Source organism: Atta cephalotes (genome assembly GCF_000143395.1).
Source record: "Atta cephalotes unplaced genomic scaffold scaffold00038, whole genome shotgun sequence".
Classification (NCBI taxonomy): Eukaryota; Metazoa; Arthropoda; class Insecta; order Hymenoptera; family Formicidae; genus Atta; species Atta cephalotes.
This window is the reverse complement of record NW_012130102.1, coordinates 805,889-822,726: the sequence shown is the minus strand read 5'-3', so window position 1 is coordinate 822,726 and position 16,838 is coordinate 805,889. Positions and strand designations below refer to the sequence as shown.

Sequence of the window (16,838 nt, the reverse complement as noted above, 5' to 3'; positions counted from 1 at the left end):
ATATATATATATATATATATATATATATATATATATATATATACATATATATTCTTTTTGGTAATAATAACAACTGTAACTAAAAATTATATTTAATTCAGCTCCTTGAATTTATCAACAAGTATTTACATTTATTTTTATTAAAAATATTTGTTTTTATCTAAAAATTACCTGATGGTCCAGGTTCGCCAATAATTATGCACATGTTCCAAATGGAACATCTGATCCACCGATATTTTATGCTTTCGTTGAAGCAAAATTTCTTCACCATGAGATGTGTAATATGGTTTGATGGTACCTTTTTCCAACAAGCCAATTACCGAGTAAACATTACTGTTTTTTCCTGCATAAGAAAATTGTATTCTGATGTCTCCCACCTATAAACAAAGTAAGCCATATTAGAAATAGCTCTATTAGAGATAAATAAGAAAGAAATAAAAATAAAAGTTTTTAAGTACAATACAAATTGAATGATGAATGTCTGATCACAGAAAAATTCCAACAGTTTTCTATGAATTTGACAGAATGGAACAATCTCTTTTCTGAAAAAAATTTTTGGAAATTTCATCTTGAACTTTGTAATTATATTAATTTTAATTCTTAATTCCAAATGGAGTTTTCTAAATTCAAAATATTCTTAAATATTCCCTCTTTAAGAGAAAAAAAACTTCTTGCAGCGACATACTTGAGGATTCCACAAATCTGCACTGTGATAATACAGTCCAGAGTGCATTTTAATGTTCTTTCGCTCTGGTCTCTCATCACTGGTGATCTCTACAAAATCATTGAATTTTTTTTTCAATTCCATGCCAAGCGTATAAGCGCCAATCTTCACTTCGTCTGCAATCTGCACCTGACTCTTGATTGGTATTTCCTTGGGATTGTGATGACCTGTACGAATGTAAAAGTGATCCGAATCCACGAGTTTGTCCTTCCATTCTGTCGTGTAATAATAGTGTTTCTCGCCCTCTGTTATTTCACCAAAACTAAAAACAAAGATTTTAACAAAGAATTTAATATGTTTGATATATGTATATCGCAGTGCAATAGAGTTTTTAAGCTATTTAGCATAGATTGAATAGCAATTTTCAATTAAAGAAAGTTTTCGTTTTCGACAATCAAAAGGATAAGGATCAAGGATAAATTCTTTTATCACTACCTTGGTTCTTCCTCGATTTCAACCCACTGGTACATCTGAACCCTCCTCTTTAGCTTCACGCTTGATATGATAATTCCATAATCTGGTTCTGTTAACGGTTCAGAGACTAGTATGGGACCCGATAGATGTATCAAGCGGCCCTCATATTCAGACGATAGCATCATTGAATTAGGAAGCACGATAACATTGTGTAAAGCCTCATCCAAGGAATGCGCTACTTTTACGGCTCTTCCCTGAAAAGACGCGAAATGTTATAAAAAAATAATAAGATTGGAAATAAGACCGTTTATGTTAGCTGCATTACTTTAAATGCAAAGCACCACTATGATCTGAATGTTAAGATGTTGAACTATTATATATATTCATTTAAATGAATTAATTTCAGAAATTATAATTGCGTGCTGATATGGTTGTCAGACTTTCAACGCAATCAATCTGAAATATTAATAATCCCTCCTAAATTTCCCAAATTTAATCTTAAAAAATTGTAATAAACTTATTGCGAAAAATATTGTTTCGGCTGGGAGTTGAACCCGGATCTCTTGCTATAAAAAATTATCTATTGCAATTTAATCATGATAATATTGAATTTTTTAAATATCTTTCTTTCCCTCCTTAAACGAGTTGGTCATATGACAGAAAGTGCCATTCGCAAACCTCATTCCAAAATAATAGACACATTCCAGTGGCAAACATGATGGACCCAATTATTGCTGTCAACCACGACTGCCTGAATTGTTCCGAGATCGTCATTGGTATTTGATTCACAGAGCCGGCTTGTCTTCCATTCTGACAATTCTGATGAAGTCCATCTACGTTTCCCCTTTGCTGACTATTCTGCTACAAAGTGTACGCTCCGAGAGTTTATCTTGTTCTGTTCATCTCAATAATTGATATAAAGTAAGAATAATGCTTATATACAAGGCAAAGGGAATAATACTTACATTCATACGATACATCCTGACGTCTACCGACGTCGTATTCTTGGAGCTACCGACGAGATATTATTAACACACTGCTATTAAGACGGCGACTATGGAAGTTCGCGTGTCTGTTAAAATTTAAGTGATTAAGAGTAAGAAACTAATAATACGGTATTAATGTCATGATTTATTAGATATGTATATATGTTTAAAAACGTATAATAATACGATTTTTATTAAAAATTGATTTTAATGTTATCATCCGAGTTTGATTATCAATAGAAACGATAACTGCAGAGAAAAAAATTGTAATTTTTCGACGATATGTAAGATATTACAGCATTAAAAATGCGTACTTATTTATACAGCATTTATATAAAAAAATCACGAATTTAATAATGTATTATCAAAATATTTATATTAATAATCGTAAATTTTTATCAATTGTTGGTAATGTCATCGTTCTTTAGTTATTTCCAGGCCCTCCATTACGTCACGAAAATTTATCCAGGGCCGACGGTCTTTAATAATATCAAGATTGTGCATCTACGCGTAAACTATAATATTTTATGTCTACGTGTAGATGTAGACAACGTAAACTAGTGTAATAAAATCGGTTTTACATTAGTTGTAAGCCGATCGCAAGTTTGTTGCGACAGCTAATCTGAAGCTTGCATTTTGAAATCAACGCTTCATATGGCTGTTGCAACAAATTTGCGATCGGCTTGCAACTAATATAGAACCAGCTTAATGTAGAATTGGCTTAAGGTGTCATATATATATATATATATATATATAGATAGTGAGTGATATTATATAGACAAACTAATTGATTAGATTTTTTCCGATATTATATAATCAAACGAAAATTTTATACAATTATTAATTTTTTTCATAAGAATTATCTATATACAGTTTATACTTAATTAGAAATATGTGTGTGTTGTGCTCACACAGTTGAAATGTTTAAAATACTTCACAGAAATATTCTGAAAATGCGCGATATTTTTAACCACCGACGAGATACTATTAAAGACATCCTTACGGGAATTTCGTCCTTGAAAATATTGAAGTGATTAAGAGTTAAAAACTGATAATATTGCATTAATTTTATAATTTATTAGTTTAGTAGACGTATTTATGCATTTAGAACTCAATAATACTTGATTTTTCTTTAAAATTGTGATTTTAATATTATCGTCAAAGTTTGATTATCAATAGAAATGATAACTGCAGAAAAAAAATATAATTTTTCTGTAATATATAGGATATTATAGCTTTACAAGTATGCATATTTATTTATGAAACATTTATATAATAAAAAATCATGAATTTATAATGCATAAGCCAAATATTTATGTTAATAATAGCAAATTTATATCAATTGTCGATAATGTCGGCGTTTTTCAATTACCTTTGGGCCCTAAAGGCCCTTTTTATATCGCAAATTTTTAAATTTGCCCAGGATTGACAGTCTTTAATAGTATCTCGTCGGTGCTTTAGCCTATTCCTAAATGTATTTTGGACATTTCATGGAGACTATTTTATAATGTAATTCTTCTATATTGTTTTACGTTGGTGATACAATTTATAATTGCCTACATAGAATCCATTATTCACTGCGAGTACGGAAAATCTATAGTTTGTATAACGTACACTATAGATTTTCATTTAGTTTACAAAGTATAAACATTCATGTAAATAATCCGTGTAGACAAAGTAAGTAATCTTGAAATCTACAGCACAACTGTTTTATAGTTCAGTGGAGGTTTAAACCAGAGTTTAGCGAAGATTTAAACCCATTTAGCAAAGACTCGAATCCCATTTAATTCAATTTGAATCTGTCGGTAATAATAATCTCTGTAAATAGTACTATAAAGTTTGAGGTTATAACCATAATAACTAAGACGTTCGTTTTGTTCTAAAATATTTATTTAGATACGAAAAGAAGCTCTATTATTTCACAGCACAATGTCAACACGATTGTAAGTCGCAATATTTAATACGATAATTAGATAATATAATAATCTTGAAATTAAACTTTAGAAGCAATAGCTCTAACCTTATTTTAATATATTAAATATTAGAGTCCAACCGAAATTTTTATCGAAACTGAAAACGAACATTATATTACGTGTCAGTTTCGATTGAAAGCATATTTTAATTAAATATTCTAGTTATCCTATATATCAAAGAGGCAATCCACAATTAAGAGTTTTCCTACCAAATTTCTGGATGAAGCTAATTGCGCCTACAGATCAACAACCTCCAAATATTGTACAGTTTCATTGCTCTATGCAAATGACCAGATACGATGTAAAGAATTATCTAGAGAAAATTTATAATGTCAATGTAATTGAAGTGAGAACAAGAATAGCGATGGGTAGGTTTAAGAGGGATCAACTGCAGCATTCAGTCATTAAGGAGGACGATAGAAAATTGGCTTACGTCGTACTGGTTAGATTGCAACTATTGTCTTGCTTCTTTTTATAGAAAAGGATTTAAAATTTTATAGAAAAAAATAACTTTGTTCACTCCTTATAGCCGAAGGACCAGTCATTTGTGTTTCCTGATATGTTCAAAAATATAAAAGATGATATTGATAAAGAAACTATGGACATAGCTAAAAAGGATATGCAGGATTTCTTAGGACCTAACAAAGCTCCTGGATTATCTGGTTGGTTTAGGATATAATATGTATGTATATTGCAATATTTAAGGATTTTAACCAATAAAACACTTGTTACTATTTTTAGTATTGTTTAATTTCCTGTACAATCATAATTTTTTAATTACTTATAATCTAACGAACTTTTTTAATCTCTTGTATATAGGATTTTGTTAATGCTAAGATACTGATTAGAAATTTATTTTTTAAATATATATTTTATATAAAATAATTTTTATATATAAAATTAAATTAACAAATTATTTATTATATATTATAAAAATTAAAACATTAAATTATTTATATTAACATTAAATTATAAATTTCCGTTAATTGCAGCTAATACTTTTTTGTTTCTCAAGATTGTCACGTGATTACCTTCAACGTAATATACTTTTACTACGTTTTGAGTTACCTTAAATAATTGTATACTTCATTAATCAAAAGTTTTGATAATTTGATTTATTCAATACAAATTAATATAATTTTTTTAAATACCTTGCACAAACCATAATCCTCTTCAATCGGTAAGTTCATTGGGTGTGTAGGTTTTAGCAAAATTATAGAAGACTTAATAGGTGTCAAAGTAGAAGGATCATATTCTTGGAGAGCAGATAAATGTTTGTAAATTGTTGCACACAGCGTCTTTAAATTTGTAAATGAAAGTGGTGCATTTACAACTACGAACTGTTTGGCGAAAATATCATATCTTTCATTCCAAGTATCACAGTTCTTCAATTCCATTAGAATCTATCAAATTATCCATTTCGTTTTTATATACAAGACCAAAGGAAAGAACAAAAAATTGATAGCAATTCACATAAAAAGCAGAATCATATTAGAAATGTACCATAAATTAATTTAATATAAGTCTAAGATAAAAATGATACCTTTTCACTACTTCCTGGTGAATAAATTTCCATAATATAAGTTAGAACGTAAATCTGAAGGTCTAATTCAGAACTTGGCATATAATATTTGTACATCTTTTGTACTAATTCAGGAGAGCCATCGATGAGAATCAGTCGGCCTTTAAAATTCATAGCTTCCAATCTTCTTGTTAACTCAATTGCGATAATAGATCCGAAGGAGAATCCTACCATTACAAAGTCTTTCCCATTTCTCAGCTTTGGTATTATGTACTGTAAATACATGAAAGTTTTCAATGTGAACTTTATGTCCCTCAAATAAGAACAATATATTCGTCAATATAACACGAATTATTGATACAGTAATTCACTGATACCTTTATGAGATGATTAGTTTTCTCTGATATAATGTTTGTAGTAGGATCAATATTGCTTGTGTTATAATGGAAGGATGTTGTTGAAAATAAAATATTTGGTGCTAAATGATTAAATGTAGTTCCACATCCGTCAATACCTGGTATAAGAAATACTTCAGTTGTAGTTCCTTTAGTCGAGAGAGTGGAATAAATTTGTGAAATAAAGTCTTCATCCTTTATAGCAAGAACTAAATATGTTAAATATTGTGGCTTCTCTGTGTCGAGTTTTTTTCTATTATACATATTATTATCACTGATCTTTGTGGATGTTTCAATGAGCTTTGCAAAAGTAAGATTTCGTAATTCTTGTATCGAGAAAAAAATATTAAACTCTCGTTCCAGAGTTTGTTTGATTTCTACGGCCATCATGGAGTCCAATCCAAGTTCGGCCAGAGATGAATTTGGACTTACAACTTTTATGTCACTTATATCTGTAGTATAAAATAGATTATTGTGATTTTTTTACTGTACTGTCCCATATCATTCATAAATTGGTTTTGTACAAAATATATGCATAGGAATATATGCACCTACCTAAAATATTAGCGACAGTTTCTACCAAATTGTTAAATCCGCAAGATTTTATTTTCTTCTCAGCTACAACTATGCTGCTTACAATTGGCCGGCTTTGAAGTAAAAACTTATCAAGTTCGTCGAGGCAGCAGGATATTTTCTGTTGTACAGTGCCGCAGACAATTAACTCTTTATTGTCCTTTCTTTGTTCTTTATTTTCCTGCATGTCAGCTAAGAAACCTACGTCACCTATAATTCCCCATTGAATCGCCAATCCAGGTAACTCTTCTCTCACTCTCTTTTCGCAAATTCTCTCCATGATGGAGTTGGCCATGCCATAATTAGTCTGTGCAGCGTTTCCTCTGCCGCAGACAACGGAAGAAAACATTACAAAATGCCTCAACTTATGGCAGATTTTTCTAGAAAGTTTGTCCAATGTTTGAGTTGCTCGAGCCTTTGCTAAAAAGGGTTCTGCGAAAGTTTCAGCGGTTTGATTCTTCAACAAGCTGTCCTTCAGTACCATATAGAGATTGAATATTGCATCCACCGGTGCTTCTTTTTCCACACTTCGTAAGAGACATTCGCAGTCTTTGGTGTCAGCAATGTTAATATTTTTGGGGAGCAGAACTTTTACACCATATGATTTCCACAGTCGAATTTTCATGCGCTGATAACCGTTTTTTATTCCAGTTCGCGAAATTAGAACAACGTTTCTGGCACCACGAAGTATAAGCCAGTCGGTTAACTCTAATCCAAATCCACCGAGACCTCCTAGTATAATGTAACTTCTATCTCTGAGACAATAATAGCGACGGTACGCGAGAATGTGCTTATCTAAAGGTTCATTCTTTTCATGGATATTTATAATTATCTATAAAAAAATTACACTAAGAATACATATTATGTGTGATAGAAGTTTAGACAAAACTATTATTTGTAAATAACTCTATCTGCTATTTTATTATTAATTAATACAGGCATACCTTTCCTATATGTTTTCCGCTCGCCATATATTTAAAAGCTTCTTCAACATTTGTTTTTGGAAAAATTTTTACTTGAATTGGTTTGATTGTTCCATTTTCAAGACCGTCAGCTACCATTTTGCACAATAGCGACTTATACTTGCGATCATCAGTGAATATATTCTCCAATATAATTCCATGAAAATTGATACCTTTCTGGAACACAGACATATCTAGTGGATTGTTAGAAACAAAATCAAATTTGCCAATCTCTAAGAATTGACCGTTTTGAGCTAAACACCGAACGGAGGCGATTAATTTTTCTTCCGCCAACGAATTTAACACAATGTCGACTCCGCGACCTTTCGTCTGCTGCATTATCATTTGTTCAAAACTAGTATCTCGAGAATTTCCGATATGTTTGTCCAAAATAGCCGGAAACATTTTTCTAATAAAATTCCGTTTATCATTCGTGCCCACGGTAGTAAACACTTCACATCCCTTTTGGAGAGCGAGATGGATAGCTGCTTGTCCAACGCCTCCAGTACCAGAATGTATAAGTATTTTATCACCACTTTTTATTTTTCCATAAATGTGTAGGGCTAAGTAAGCCGTGCTGTAAATCACCGGGACTGTCGCTGCTTCCTCGAATGTCCACGTGTCGGGTATTTTCCAACACAGATCTTTATCTTTCACAACAACGTTTGCTATACAACTAAAAAGAACAATTTTAATTCAATTTCAATTTTATGAAATTACATAACATACTAATTTTATGAAGTATTTACTCAGTCTCACGAATTCCCATTACGCGTTGCTTGTTAGCATCCCATCCCACGTATTCCATTCCAATAGGAAAACATTGATTCAACCGTCCTTTCAAAAACGTGTCAGTAAATATTATTTTACTAGTCGTAAGCAATACATCTTTGAAATTCAGAGATGAGTAAACGACGTTTACTAAATCCTCATGACGAAACTCAACTGATCTATTATTCTCTACCCAATAAAGTGTATTTAGATCAGCAGAAACCTAGAAAATTTTTCATATCATAACGTGTCACATATATAATAAAATAGAAACAGCGTGACAGTATTAAAAAGACGAGATACATAATATTATTGTACAATGATATCAAGTAATATGTTTTGAAAAGATTTAGACGTACTAATTGACGGACATGAGCGGTAGGTACAGGTCTGGCTTTGAATTGTGGTAATTTTAAATGTCTGTATGATCCCCAAGTTTTATTAGATCGCAATACATTAATGGTCATATCTTTCTGCAATTGCTGTAAGTAGAAGGGATTTTGAATACAGAATTTAGGGGCTTCCTTATCTTGAACAAGCACACCTCTAACAAGTTCTCCGCCAGGCTCTTTTCTCAAGCAATTAATAAAACCTAATAAACCGCATTCAAAATCTCTCTCTCCAACAATTATGATTCTATTATTCTCATCGAGTTTGTTCTCATTGTTCATCAGTGACTTTAGATTTTCTAGCCAATTAAAGTTATCGTTACTTATGTGGACAACAATCCTTTTTTCTATCAAAATTTTCTTCTTTAGAAGTACAATCATTTCTTCATCAGTGCACTTTTCAAGAACAACATTTAATTCATATTGTTGTAAATGTTTTGTATAGTCAATTACATTACATTTTTCACGTGTCAACAGGTAACCACCTTCTCTCAAAAATGGCAATAGTCGCTTTAACGATTCGTGTTTGGTCAAAAGGTTGAATCCAGCTACAATTAAAGCTTTGTCATTTAAAGATGGTTTTTCAGAATCTCTGATTGAAAAGTTTTGCGATAAATCTGAACTAAAACGATTCGGTGATGTTAATAGAGTGATACTCGTTTTTATTAACGGCATGTCATTAAATGCCTCAAGCAGCAACGAAGATGAGAGATATTCTAATGCAACATTATCTTCATCTTTCACTAGCTCCACAATTTTCACATTAATAATTTGATGATCTTCGAAAGCGAGTTGTGCTGATATCCGAATTGCTTCGTTTAAAGGAATTTTAGTGCGATCACAATGAGCTACAAATGTATATTCCTCAAGAACAGTATCTTGGGCTAAATTCCGACGATTGATTTGAATGGTTTTAAGACCTCGTATCTCTATTCCACCAGCTCTAATCGTATCTATCTCTTTATAAATTTGTATCGGTAATGCTGTAATAATACATAATAATATGTTTTATGTTAGAAATTTTTTTATACGATTGTATATATATATATATATATATTGAACAAATAATTGTCGGTAATTGAAGAATCATCGGTAAGAAGAATAATCGATAATTGAAGAACAATTACATTTATTAATGTCTGTTATAACTTCTCCACCATCCGTGATGTCCTGTAACTTCCAAGCGTGAAGCACTGGGTTGATCACTATTTTTTGAATACTCGTAGGAACATATAGATCCCTAGTATCGTATCCGATAAGTTTCATCTGTAACATAGAATCCATAAATGTTACCCAATTATTTCTCCATATGATGTGTCCTTTTTTGCCCGATATAGATGCACTCTTCAATCCACGAAACCAATCGGTGTACTGATATCCACGCAATTTCAATTCCTTGTAAATATCACGTGCAGTCATGAGTTCTTCTTCATCATTATTTTCCAGTAATAAATTTGTCGGAATCATTTCTTGTTCTGGATTCAATGTCTCGTACACTGTACCTGTCACAATAACATTATCTCCTTCGGTTATTTCAAACTTCCCATCTGAAATATTTTTATATATTCGTTTATATGTATTCTTATGATTATGCTACTTTAAAGTTACCTTTTTAATACCTTTCTGTATTGCAATTTTCAAATTTACAGCATAATTTTTCGACAAATAAATAGCACGAATAAAGTTTACATCTCGGAAAACTATTGATAGTGTTTTATATATTTGCCCTTTTATCATGCCGAAAGTTTGCCAAACAAGTGCAAGATAACCTGTCGCGGGTAACAAATTGCTTCCATCAATAATATGACCGCTCATATAATTATAATCCTCATTGTTGAGTAAAATTTCGACATATCTTTCTCTACATTTTAGGGATTTTTGTGTTTTATACTTTGGTATAAACCAATCTTCGGAATGATCCCATCTATTGATATGATATTAAAGAGTAATAAATATATTTTTTATTTATTATATAATTATATATATATATATATTATTATACATTTTTAAATATTTAAAATTTAAAAAAATTGCAGTTGGGGACGCATTTTCCTCACTAAACTTTCAAAAAACGCAACAAAATTTTTTCGATTTTTTTTTTACCATATCAAAGAGCCTTTTGAAGTTCTATCTTTTTTTTTAAATGCATTTTTAAGAGCTTTTCGATGCATTTATATGATTCTTTTATCAATATATAACTTTTATCAATATATAACTTTTTATGACATGCGAAAAAATTACAAGCGTTCCCAAAATTTTGTATGTATCTATTTATCTTATATGAACAATCTCCAGATTACAATTATGGCAATTTCTTATACCTGATCGATGGAGAAATCATAGCAGTTCCTCTGCTAACTGGATATTCCACTGGTGGATACAAATTTGCAACTTGTGGCTGTAGTCCAGAGTTGTAGAGCCTTCCAATTTCTTGAAAAGTTACATTGTTATTTTGTTCAGTGCGTTGAGTCAATACAATGTTTGTCACTTCAGGATGCAAAGATTCTTTCAATACGTTCTGCAGAACGCCGCATGGTGCGAGTTCGATAGTAATAGCGTTATTTGGAATTAGAGGCAATGTTTGTTCAAAGAGAACGGTGTTTAATATACTATGTGTATGATAGTCCGCCGATGATAATTGTGATGCTGAATCAACCCATTCGGTACGAGGTACGGAAGTGCTGATCCACTTTGAACTTCGTTTCTTTGGCCACGGTATTATTTTGTTCAAATTAAGCAAAAGTTGAGTTTCCGCGGATGCGAGATACGAACTATGATACGGTATATCGCAATAGATCTCCTTCACATAAATGTTATTCACCTGACAGAAAAATACAACACATGCAGTTGTAGCAAATTGTATCTTGAACTTAACGATTCGATATTTTAATAACTATTAAGTAAATTTTTCCATTCATTTAGAAAATATAAATCCTATCTTCAAATCTACCTGTAATTTTTTCATGAATTCTTGTACGGATTCTATAGGTCCACTCACAACGCTATTGTTCTCACTATTGCGGCATACTATTTGAATGTCCGTTGGACATATGTTTTTAAGATAATCGTAACTGATACTGACAATCGCCATTGAGTTACGAATTATTTTTCCTTCGGTACATGCCAAACCAATAAAGTATGCTGATAAAATAGTTTGTTCAATAGTGAGACATCCGTCTGCGTACGCGCAACCGAGTTCACCGCCAGAATGACTAATTATGTAATCCGGATTAATTCCTAAGGATATTAGGAGATCTACTAGGCCGACCTACAAGTATATTCCAAATACTTTTAACAGAATATCGTATTTAAAAAATTTTGTACTGAAAAATAATAATATGAAAATAATAAAATGTAATGAAATATTTAATAAAAACGACATAAAAAAGAGGTTTATCGTAGGCATATTTTTTACTGATAAATATAATATAATATAATTGATATTAACGTATACTTCTGTGAAATATAATACTATACCTGAATAGCAATGATTCCAAGAAACGCGTTTTCGCATATTTCTGTATTTGTCAAAATGTTCTTGACGTTTATATTATACGGTTTTAAAATATTGTCACATTTTTTTATTGTTTTTGCAAAAACGTGAAATTTTAATAAATTTCGACCTGATAAAATTTTAATTAAAACATTATACTATTTTATTTAAATCCTCTTATAAACAAATTATAGAATATTAAATATATACCCATTCCTGGCCATTGTGAACCTAAAGCTGAAAATACGAAGCAGACGGGTCTTTTCATGCTATTACAATTTTGAATTTCCTTTATTGAATCTTGTTGGATAGAATTCAGTATTATGTACCCTCTCCATGAGTGACCGTCTAGATTGTCCGCGTAGATGTCATGTAATAAACGGATGTATTCTACATCTATTGGACGATTAGCAATCTATAACGATAAATTTTTTGAAATAAAAATTACAATATAATGTCTTTAATATTTGAAGCTCTCAAATGAGCTTTTTAAATGCCTACTAACATCGTTTAAAAACAACCTCACTGATTCTTCAGTGCGTCCAGATAATATTACAAGTCTAGGTAAATCATCATTCGGTGCTCCATTATTAACTTTCTGTTTACGATTCCGCTTTAATAACATATGAGCGTTGGCTCCTCCAAAACCGAAACTATTAATTCCTACGTAACCATTTTGAAATGGCAGTGGTTCTTGGACGACACAGATTCTTCCATTTTTTAAGGCGTTTATATCATCTCGTGGTGATGTATAATTGATGTTTGGTGGAACAAAACCGGTTTCGAAGGCTATTACTGTCTTCAAAAAGTAAATTAATTTTATAATATAAAGAAGGATGTAAAAATGATCATTATTTATAAAAAAATAAATTCTACAGTCCTGAGGTTCTTGAGGTAAATATATATAAAAGATGAAAATAACATTTTTAATACCGAAAAATGTAGAAGATTGATAAAAGTGTAGAAAATTTTTGAAAGTATTAAAATATCATATAAAATTTATATGTGATACTACATTAGTCATTCGATAAGTTTTGATAAATCTTTATGAATAAATCTTTTTGATCTGGAAATTATTATTTTTCAAACTCTTTCAGGTCAAATTTCAATTAGAATTGATGCTTTGTTCACGTTTGATAGTTGTTTAAAATGAATAAGAAATTAAGCGTTACGTCATCAAATGAATTGTCATCATTTTATAAAGATTTATCAGACTTATCGAAGGATCATCGTATACAACTATTGAATATTTTGTTTCGTGACGAAGAGAGCATATATTTATTATTTAACTATTGGTTTGCATTTTATATATGTATATAGTAAACGTAAAATAATTTATATATATATATATATATATATATATATATATATACATATACGAAAACACAGTGTTGATCTTAACATTTACACTGACATTCTAATTATCATTAGTTCTGAGTTAAACAAAGTTTGATTTAAAAAATTATAATATTTGTTTATATTAAAAATGATTGTGTATAGGCTTGCGTGTAATATGTATTTGAAAATAAGCATAAATATATGCATTACACTTTGCACAATTACACAAGAATAAGAAACTTGAAAAATAGTATCGCATGTGTTATTTGTGTTTTATAATATATCTAATAGTTTATTATTTTAATAATTTTCTCTACCCTTCCTAATACAATATCATAAATGTTATTTTTCTCTTTCATATACATTAAGGAATACTGAAATTGGTTTTTATATATTAGTCCGAAATCAATTTCAGGTAAATAATTTTTTATGCATGAGTATATATAAATACCCTGGTAGAAATAAATTGCTGAAATCATTGAAAATCGCTGAAATCTATGTCAATTGATATAATTCATACTGAAATGAGTCAATTGACATAGATTTCGGCGATTTCAGCGATTTATTTCCATCAAATTCGATATCGATTCGATGTCGATTTCATTATCATTTTTGACTGGGATATCAATTCTAATATTCAAATTAATCAAATAAAGAAGAATGTAAAAAGATTTTCAAAAGGGTAAAAAATTTTTCACACATGTTTATGAATATTTAAGTATATTTATTTATATTTAAATATATTCCTGCATGAAAAATTTTTTACCGTTTTGAAAATCTTTTTACATTTTTCTTTGAATTAATTTGAATTAATTGGAAGTAATATTCCAGTCAGAAATGATAGTAGAATCGATGGTAGCACCTATATACTACATAACTAAATAGTCATTGGCTTAATAACTATGAATTAAGTATCATAAGTGTCATTAAGTATCATATAATATCATTATTACATTGATTTCAATGATGGTTGAATTTAATAAATGATTCTCACAATATCATTTAATAAATTTTTGTATATACAATAGCTGCATTCCACTTAACGCTCGCAACACTCGTGAGCATCGTTTATCCTTGTTTAATTCGATAAACGACAAGGATGAAATAATTCCACGAGCGATGTGAGCGTTAAGTGGAACGCAGTCAATATTGTGGCTTACCGAATAATTTTTATAAAAAAATAAGTCTTTTTTGTTTGTACATATACATATACGTGTATATATGTGATTGAAAAATCATTGGGCGTAAAATAAAAGCAAATTTTATAATAATAAATAAAAATGGCAGCCACATTTGTTTTACCTTAGCGATTTGAATAAAACCACTTGCAGGTTCACCATGACCAAGATTGGATTTTACGGAACCGATCATTAATGGAGTTTTTCTATTTTTACACAAACTGTTATAGATAGCAGTGACTTCCTGTGGATCGCCAACTTTGGTACCGGTACCATGTGTTTCAATATAATCCAAGCAAGATGTCAGTATTCCGCATTCATTGTAATATTCCTTTAATAAAGTACTTTGCATTAGCAAGGATGGATATGTTATTCCTTCTTCTTTGTAACCGTCGCTGTTTAATTTTATATGCGGACATATAGCATAAATTCTCTTCGCATTTTTTGCCTTTTGAAGGTATACTATTGCCACTGCTTCGCTACGCGAATAACCGTTTCCATTGGAATCGAATGGTCTGCAATAGCCCTCAGGTGATAAGACACCTATATATAATATAAAATCTTGTAATATGTTATAATTTTTAATATATTTTTTATGTATTTCGCACTCGCATTATTAAATTAACTCATATTTAAAAAATTAAATAATTATCAGTTTTATTCTCTATAAAGTAATATTATATAATATTAAATATTATATAAAATAATATTCTGTTTTGAAAAATATCTTATTACAAATGTTTTATCGAGGTTATGCAACTCGTTAAAATTTATTTATTTTTTGTGAATGAGAGACGTGCAAACCACTAAATTTTACGTCTAGCGTAAAACTTATTATTAGTAGGTAGATTAATAAGTTTTAAGTAAAAATATTAAAATTAATAAATTAAAATTAATAAATTATAAAAATACCAAGACGAGCGTATTGCAGACTAATAATCGGATGCAAACATAGATTTCCAGCTCCAATTATCGCATCTTCGCATTTTCCCGACATAATACAATGATAAGCAAGGGCCATGGCATAAAGACTAGAACTACATGCTGAATCGACGGTATAAGATGGTCCTTTTAGATCCAAATAGTACGAAATCATATTTGCCATTGTAGATTTGCTACATCCAACGATTTGAAAATCGTCAAACTATTTACAAAACATTAGCGTTTACAATTTTCGCATATGAATTACAAATTTAGTAATTTCTAGTAATTTCTACTATGCAGGATCATTAATAATATTAGAGATTGTTATTTTTAATATTAAACGGAACATAAAATTTTTATAATTTTCTATAATTCGTTTAGTATCGAAAATAACATTCTATGATAAAATTAGTTTTTTTTTAAGTTAAGTAACTTCAAAGATGATCATTATCTTTGTTCTCCTCATTAGAATTGTATGACTTTTATGAGTTAAAAAAAAAAGAGTTTGTCAATCAACTCTTCTCGCGTAATTACGCTTGTTATTCATCCTGTATACATGTATCAATAATTTTGTTTACCTGATTCTCATATAGAAATTTCTCTTGTCCTTCAATATAAGATGTACCTATGATCACAGCAGTATTTTTTCCTCGTAATTGCTTTGGATTAATTCCTGCATCGATAATTGCTTCATAAGAATGTTCCAGTAACATTCTCCCTTCGGGCATGAGTACGTGTGCTTGCTCAAAAGATAATCCAAAGAAATCCGCATCAAATTTTTCCATGTTGTTAATTATTCCTATACGCATTGGTAAGTCTGGATACTCTAATGAAAAATAAATGTTTTCACATCAAGATGTTATGTTATGTTCCTTCTTCATATCTTTTTAGGTAGAAATTTTAGTTTGGAGTACACTTCTTTAACAAATAATAGTATGTAATTACATTTGGTACAGAAGAAGCGGTATATTCTCAATCAATCATACATAAATGTAAAAGTATAACTATGAATTTGAATTTTTACCTTTTTCCCATCGGTCGTGATCTGTTTTAACGAGATCGATTTTTTTGAATAAGTTTTCTCGTAAATGATTCATGTTATCTGAATCAGGAAATCTGCCAGCAATACCAGATATAACGATCTCCTCGCCGAAATCAATATCATTCCACGATTTATATGCCTCTTTGTCATCCAT

At 30.2% G+C, this 16,838-nt stretch overlaps 4 protein-coding genes across 4 annotated transcripts in view; 1 reads left to right on the top strand and 3 right to left on the bottom strand.

Moving 5' to 3' along the window:
* LOC105621888 (transmembrane protein 43 homolog) overlaps nt 1-2,118 on the bottom strand; it is a 3,233-nt gene extending 1,115 nt beyond the window's left edge. The window contains exons 1-5 of the mRNA XM_012203326.1: nt 2,104-2,118; nt 1,817-1,999; nt 1,160-1,392; nt 686-986; nt 172-377 (exon numbers count right to left, since the gene is read on the bottom strand). Coding sequence (XP_012058716.1) covers nt 172-377; nt 686-986; nt 1,160-1,392; nt 1,817-1,999; nt 2,104-2,118 — 938 coding nt within the window. The remainder of the gene's footprint in view (nt 1-171; nt 378-685; nt 987-1,159; nt 1,393-1,816; nt 2,000-2,103) is intronic.
* Nucleotides 2,119-4,053: 1,935 nt separating this feature from the next.
* LOC105621887 (39S ribosomal protein L23, mitochondrial) lies at nt 4,054-4,776 on the top strand. The gene is made up of 3 exons (XM_012203325.1): nt 4,054-4,067; nt 4,260-4,539; nt 4,627-4,776. Exons 1-3 carry the CDS (start codon nt 4,054-4,056, stop codon nt 4,774-4,776), a joined length of 444 nt encoding a protein of 147 aa, XP_012058715.1.
* Nucleotides 4,777-5,066: 290 nt separating this feature from the next.
* On the bottom strand, nt 5,067-11,674 carry LOC105621944 (fatty acid synthase-like). Its single transcript, XM_012203380.1, has 12 exons — nt 11,660-11,674; nt 11,031-11,530; nt 10,329-10,633; nt 9,837-10,256; nt 8,680-9,692; nt 8,299-8,543; nt 7,532-8,225; nt 6,570-7,419; nt 5,997-6,466; nt 5,641-5,892; nt 5,249-5,500; nt 5,067-5,165 (listed from the first exon to the last, which is right to left on the bottom strand). Exons 1-12 carry the CDS (start codon nt 11,672-11,674, stop codon nt 5,067-5,069), a joined length of 5,115 nt encoding a protein of 1,704 aa, XP_012058770.1.
* A 265-nt stretch (nt 11,675-11,939) lies between these two features.
* On the bottom strand, nt 11,940-16,838 carry LOC105621943 (fatty acid synthase-like). The gene is made up of 7 exons (XM_012203379.1): nt 16,667-16,838; nt 16,221-16,468; nt 15,631-15,862; nt 14,843-15,261; nt 12,729-13,001; nt 12,413-12,617; nt 11,940-11,977 (listed from the first exon to the last, which is right to left on the bottom strand). The coding sequence occupies exons 1-7, from the start codon at nt 16,836-16,838 to the stop codon at nt 11,940-11,942; spliced, it is 1,587 nt and encodes a 528-aa protein (XP_012058769.1).

What these genes read in the sequence shown, in the direction of transcription:
- LOC105621887 (XM_012203325.1), top strand. An exon ending in AATTGGCTTACGTCGTACTG is followed by an intron (nt 4,540 to 4,626) that starts GTTAGATTGCAA and finishes CACTCCTTATAG; the next exon opens with CCGAAGGACCAGTCATTTGT.
- LOC105621944 (XM_012203380.1), bottom strand. An exon ending in GAAAATTGCAATACAGAAAG is followed by an intron (nt 10,257 to 10,328) that starts GTATTAAAAAGG and finishes AAAATATTTCAG; the next exon opens with ATGGGAAGTTTGAAATAACC. An exon ending in CCGCTCATGTCCGTCAATTA is followed by an intron (nt 8,544 to 8,679) that starts GTACGTCTAAAT and finishes AAAATTTTCTAG; the next exon opens with GTTTCTGCTGATCTAAATAC.
- LOC105621943 (XM_012203379.1), bottom strand. Translation starts at nt 16,838, where the DNA reads ATGGATGACAAAGAGGCATATAAATCGTGGAATGATATTGATTTCGGC. An exon ending in TCACGACCGATGGGAAAAAG is followed by an intron (nt 16,469 to 16,666) that starts GTAAAAATTCAA and finishes ATTTTTCATTAG; the next exon opens with AGTATCCAGACTTACCAATG. An exon ending in CTGGACGCACTGAAGAATCA is followed by an intron (nt 12,618 to 12,728) that starts GTGAGGTTGTTT and finishes TTATCGTTATAG; the next exon opens with ATTGCTAATCGTCCAATAGA.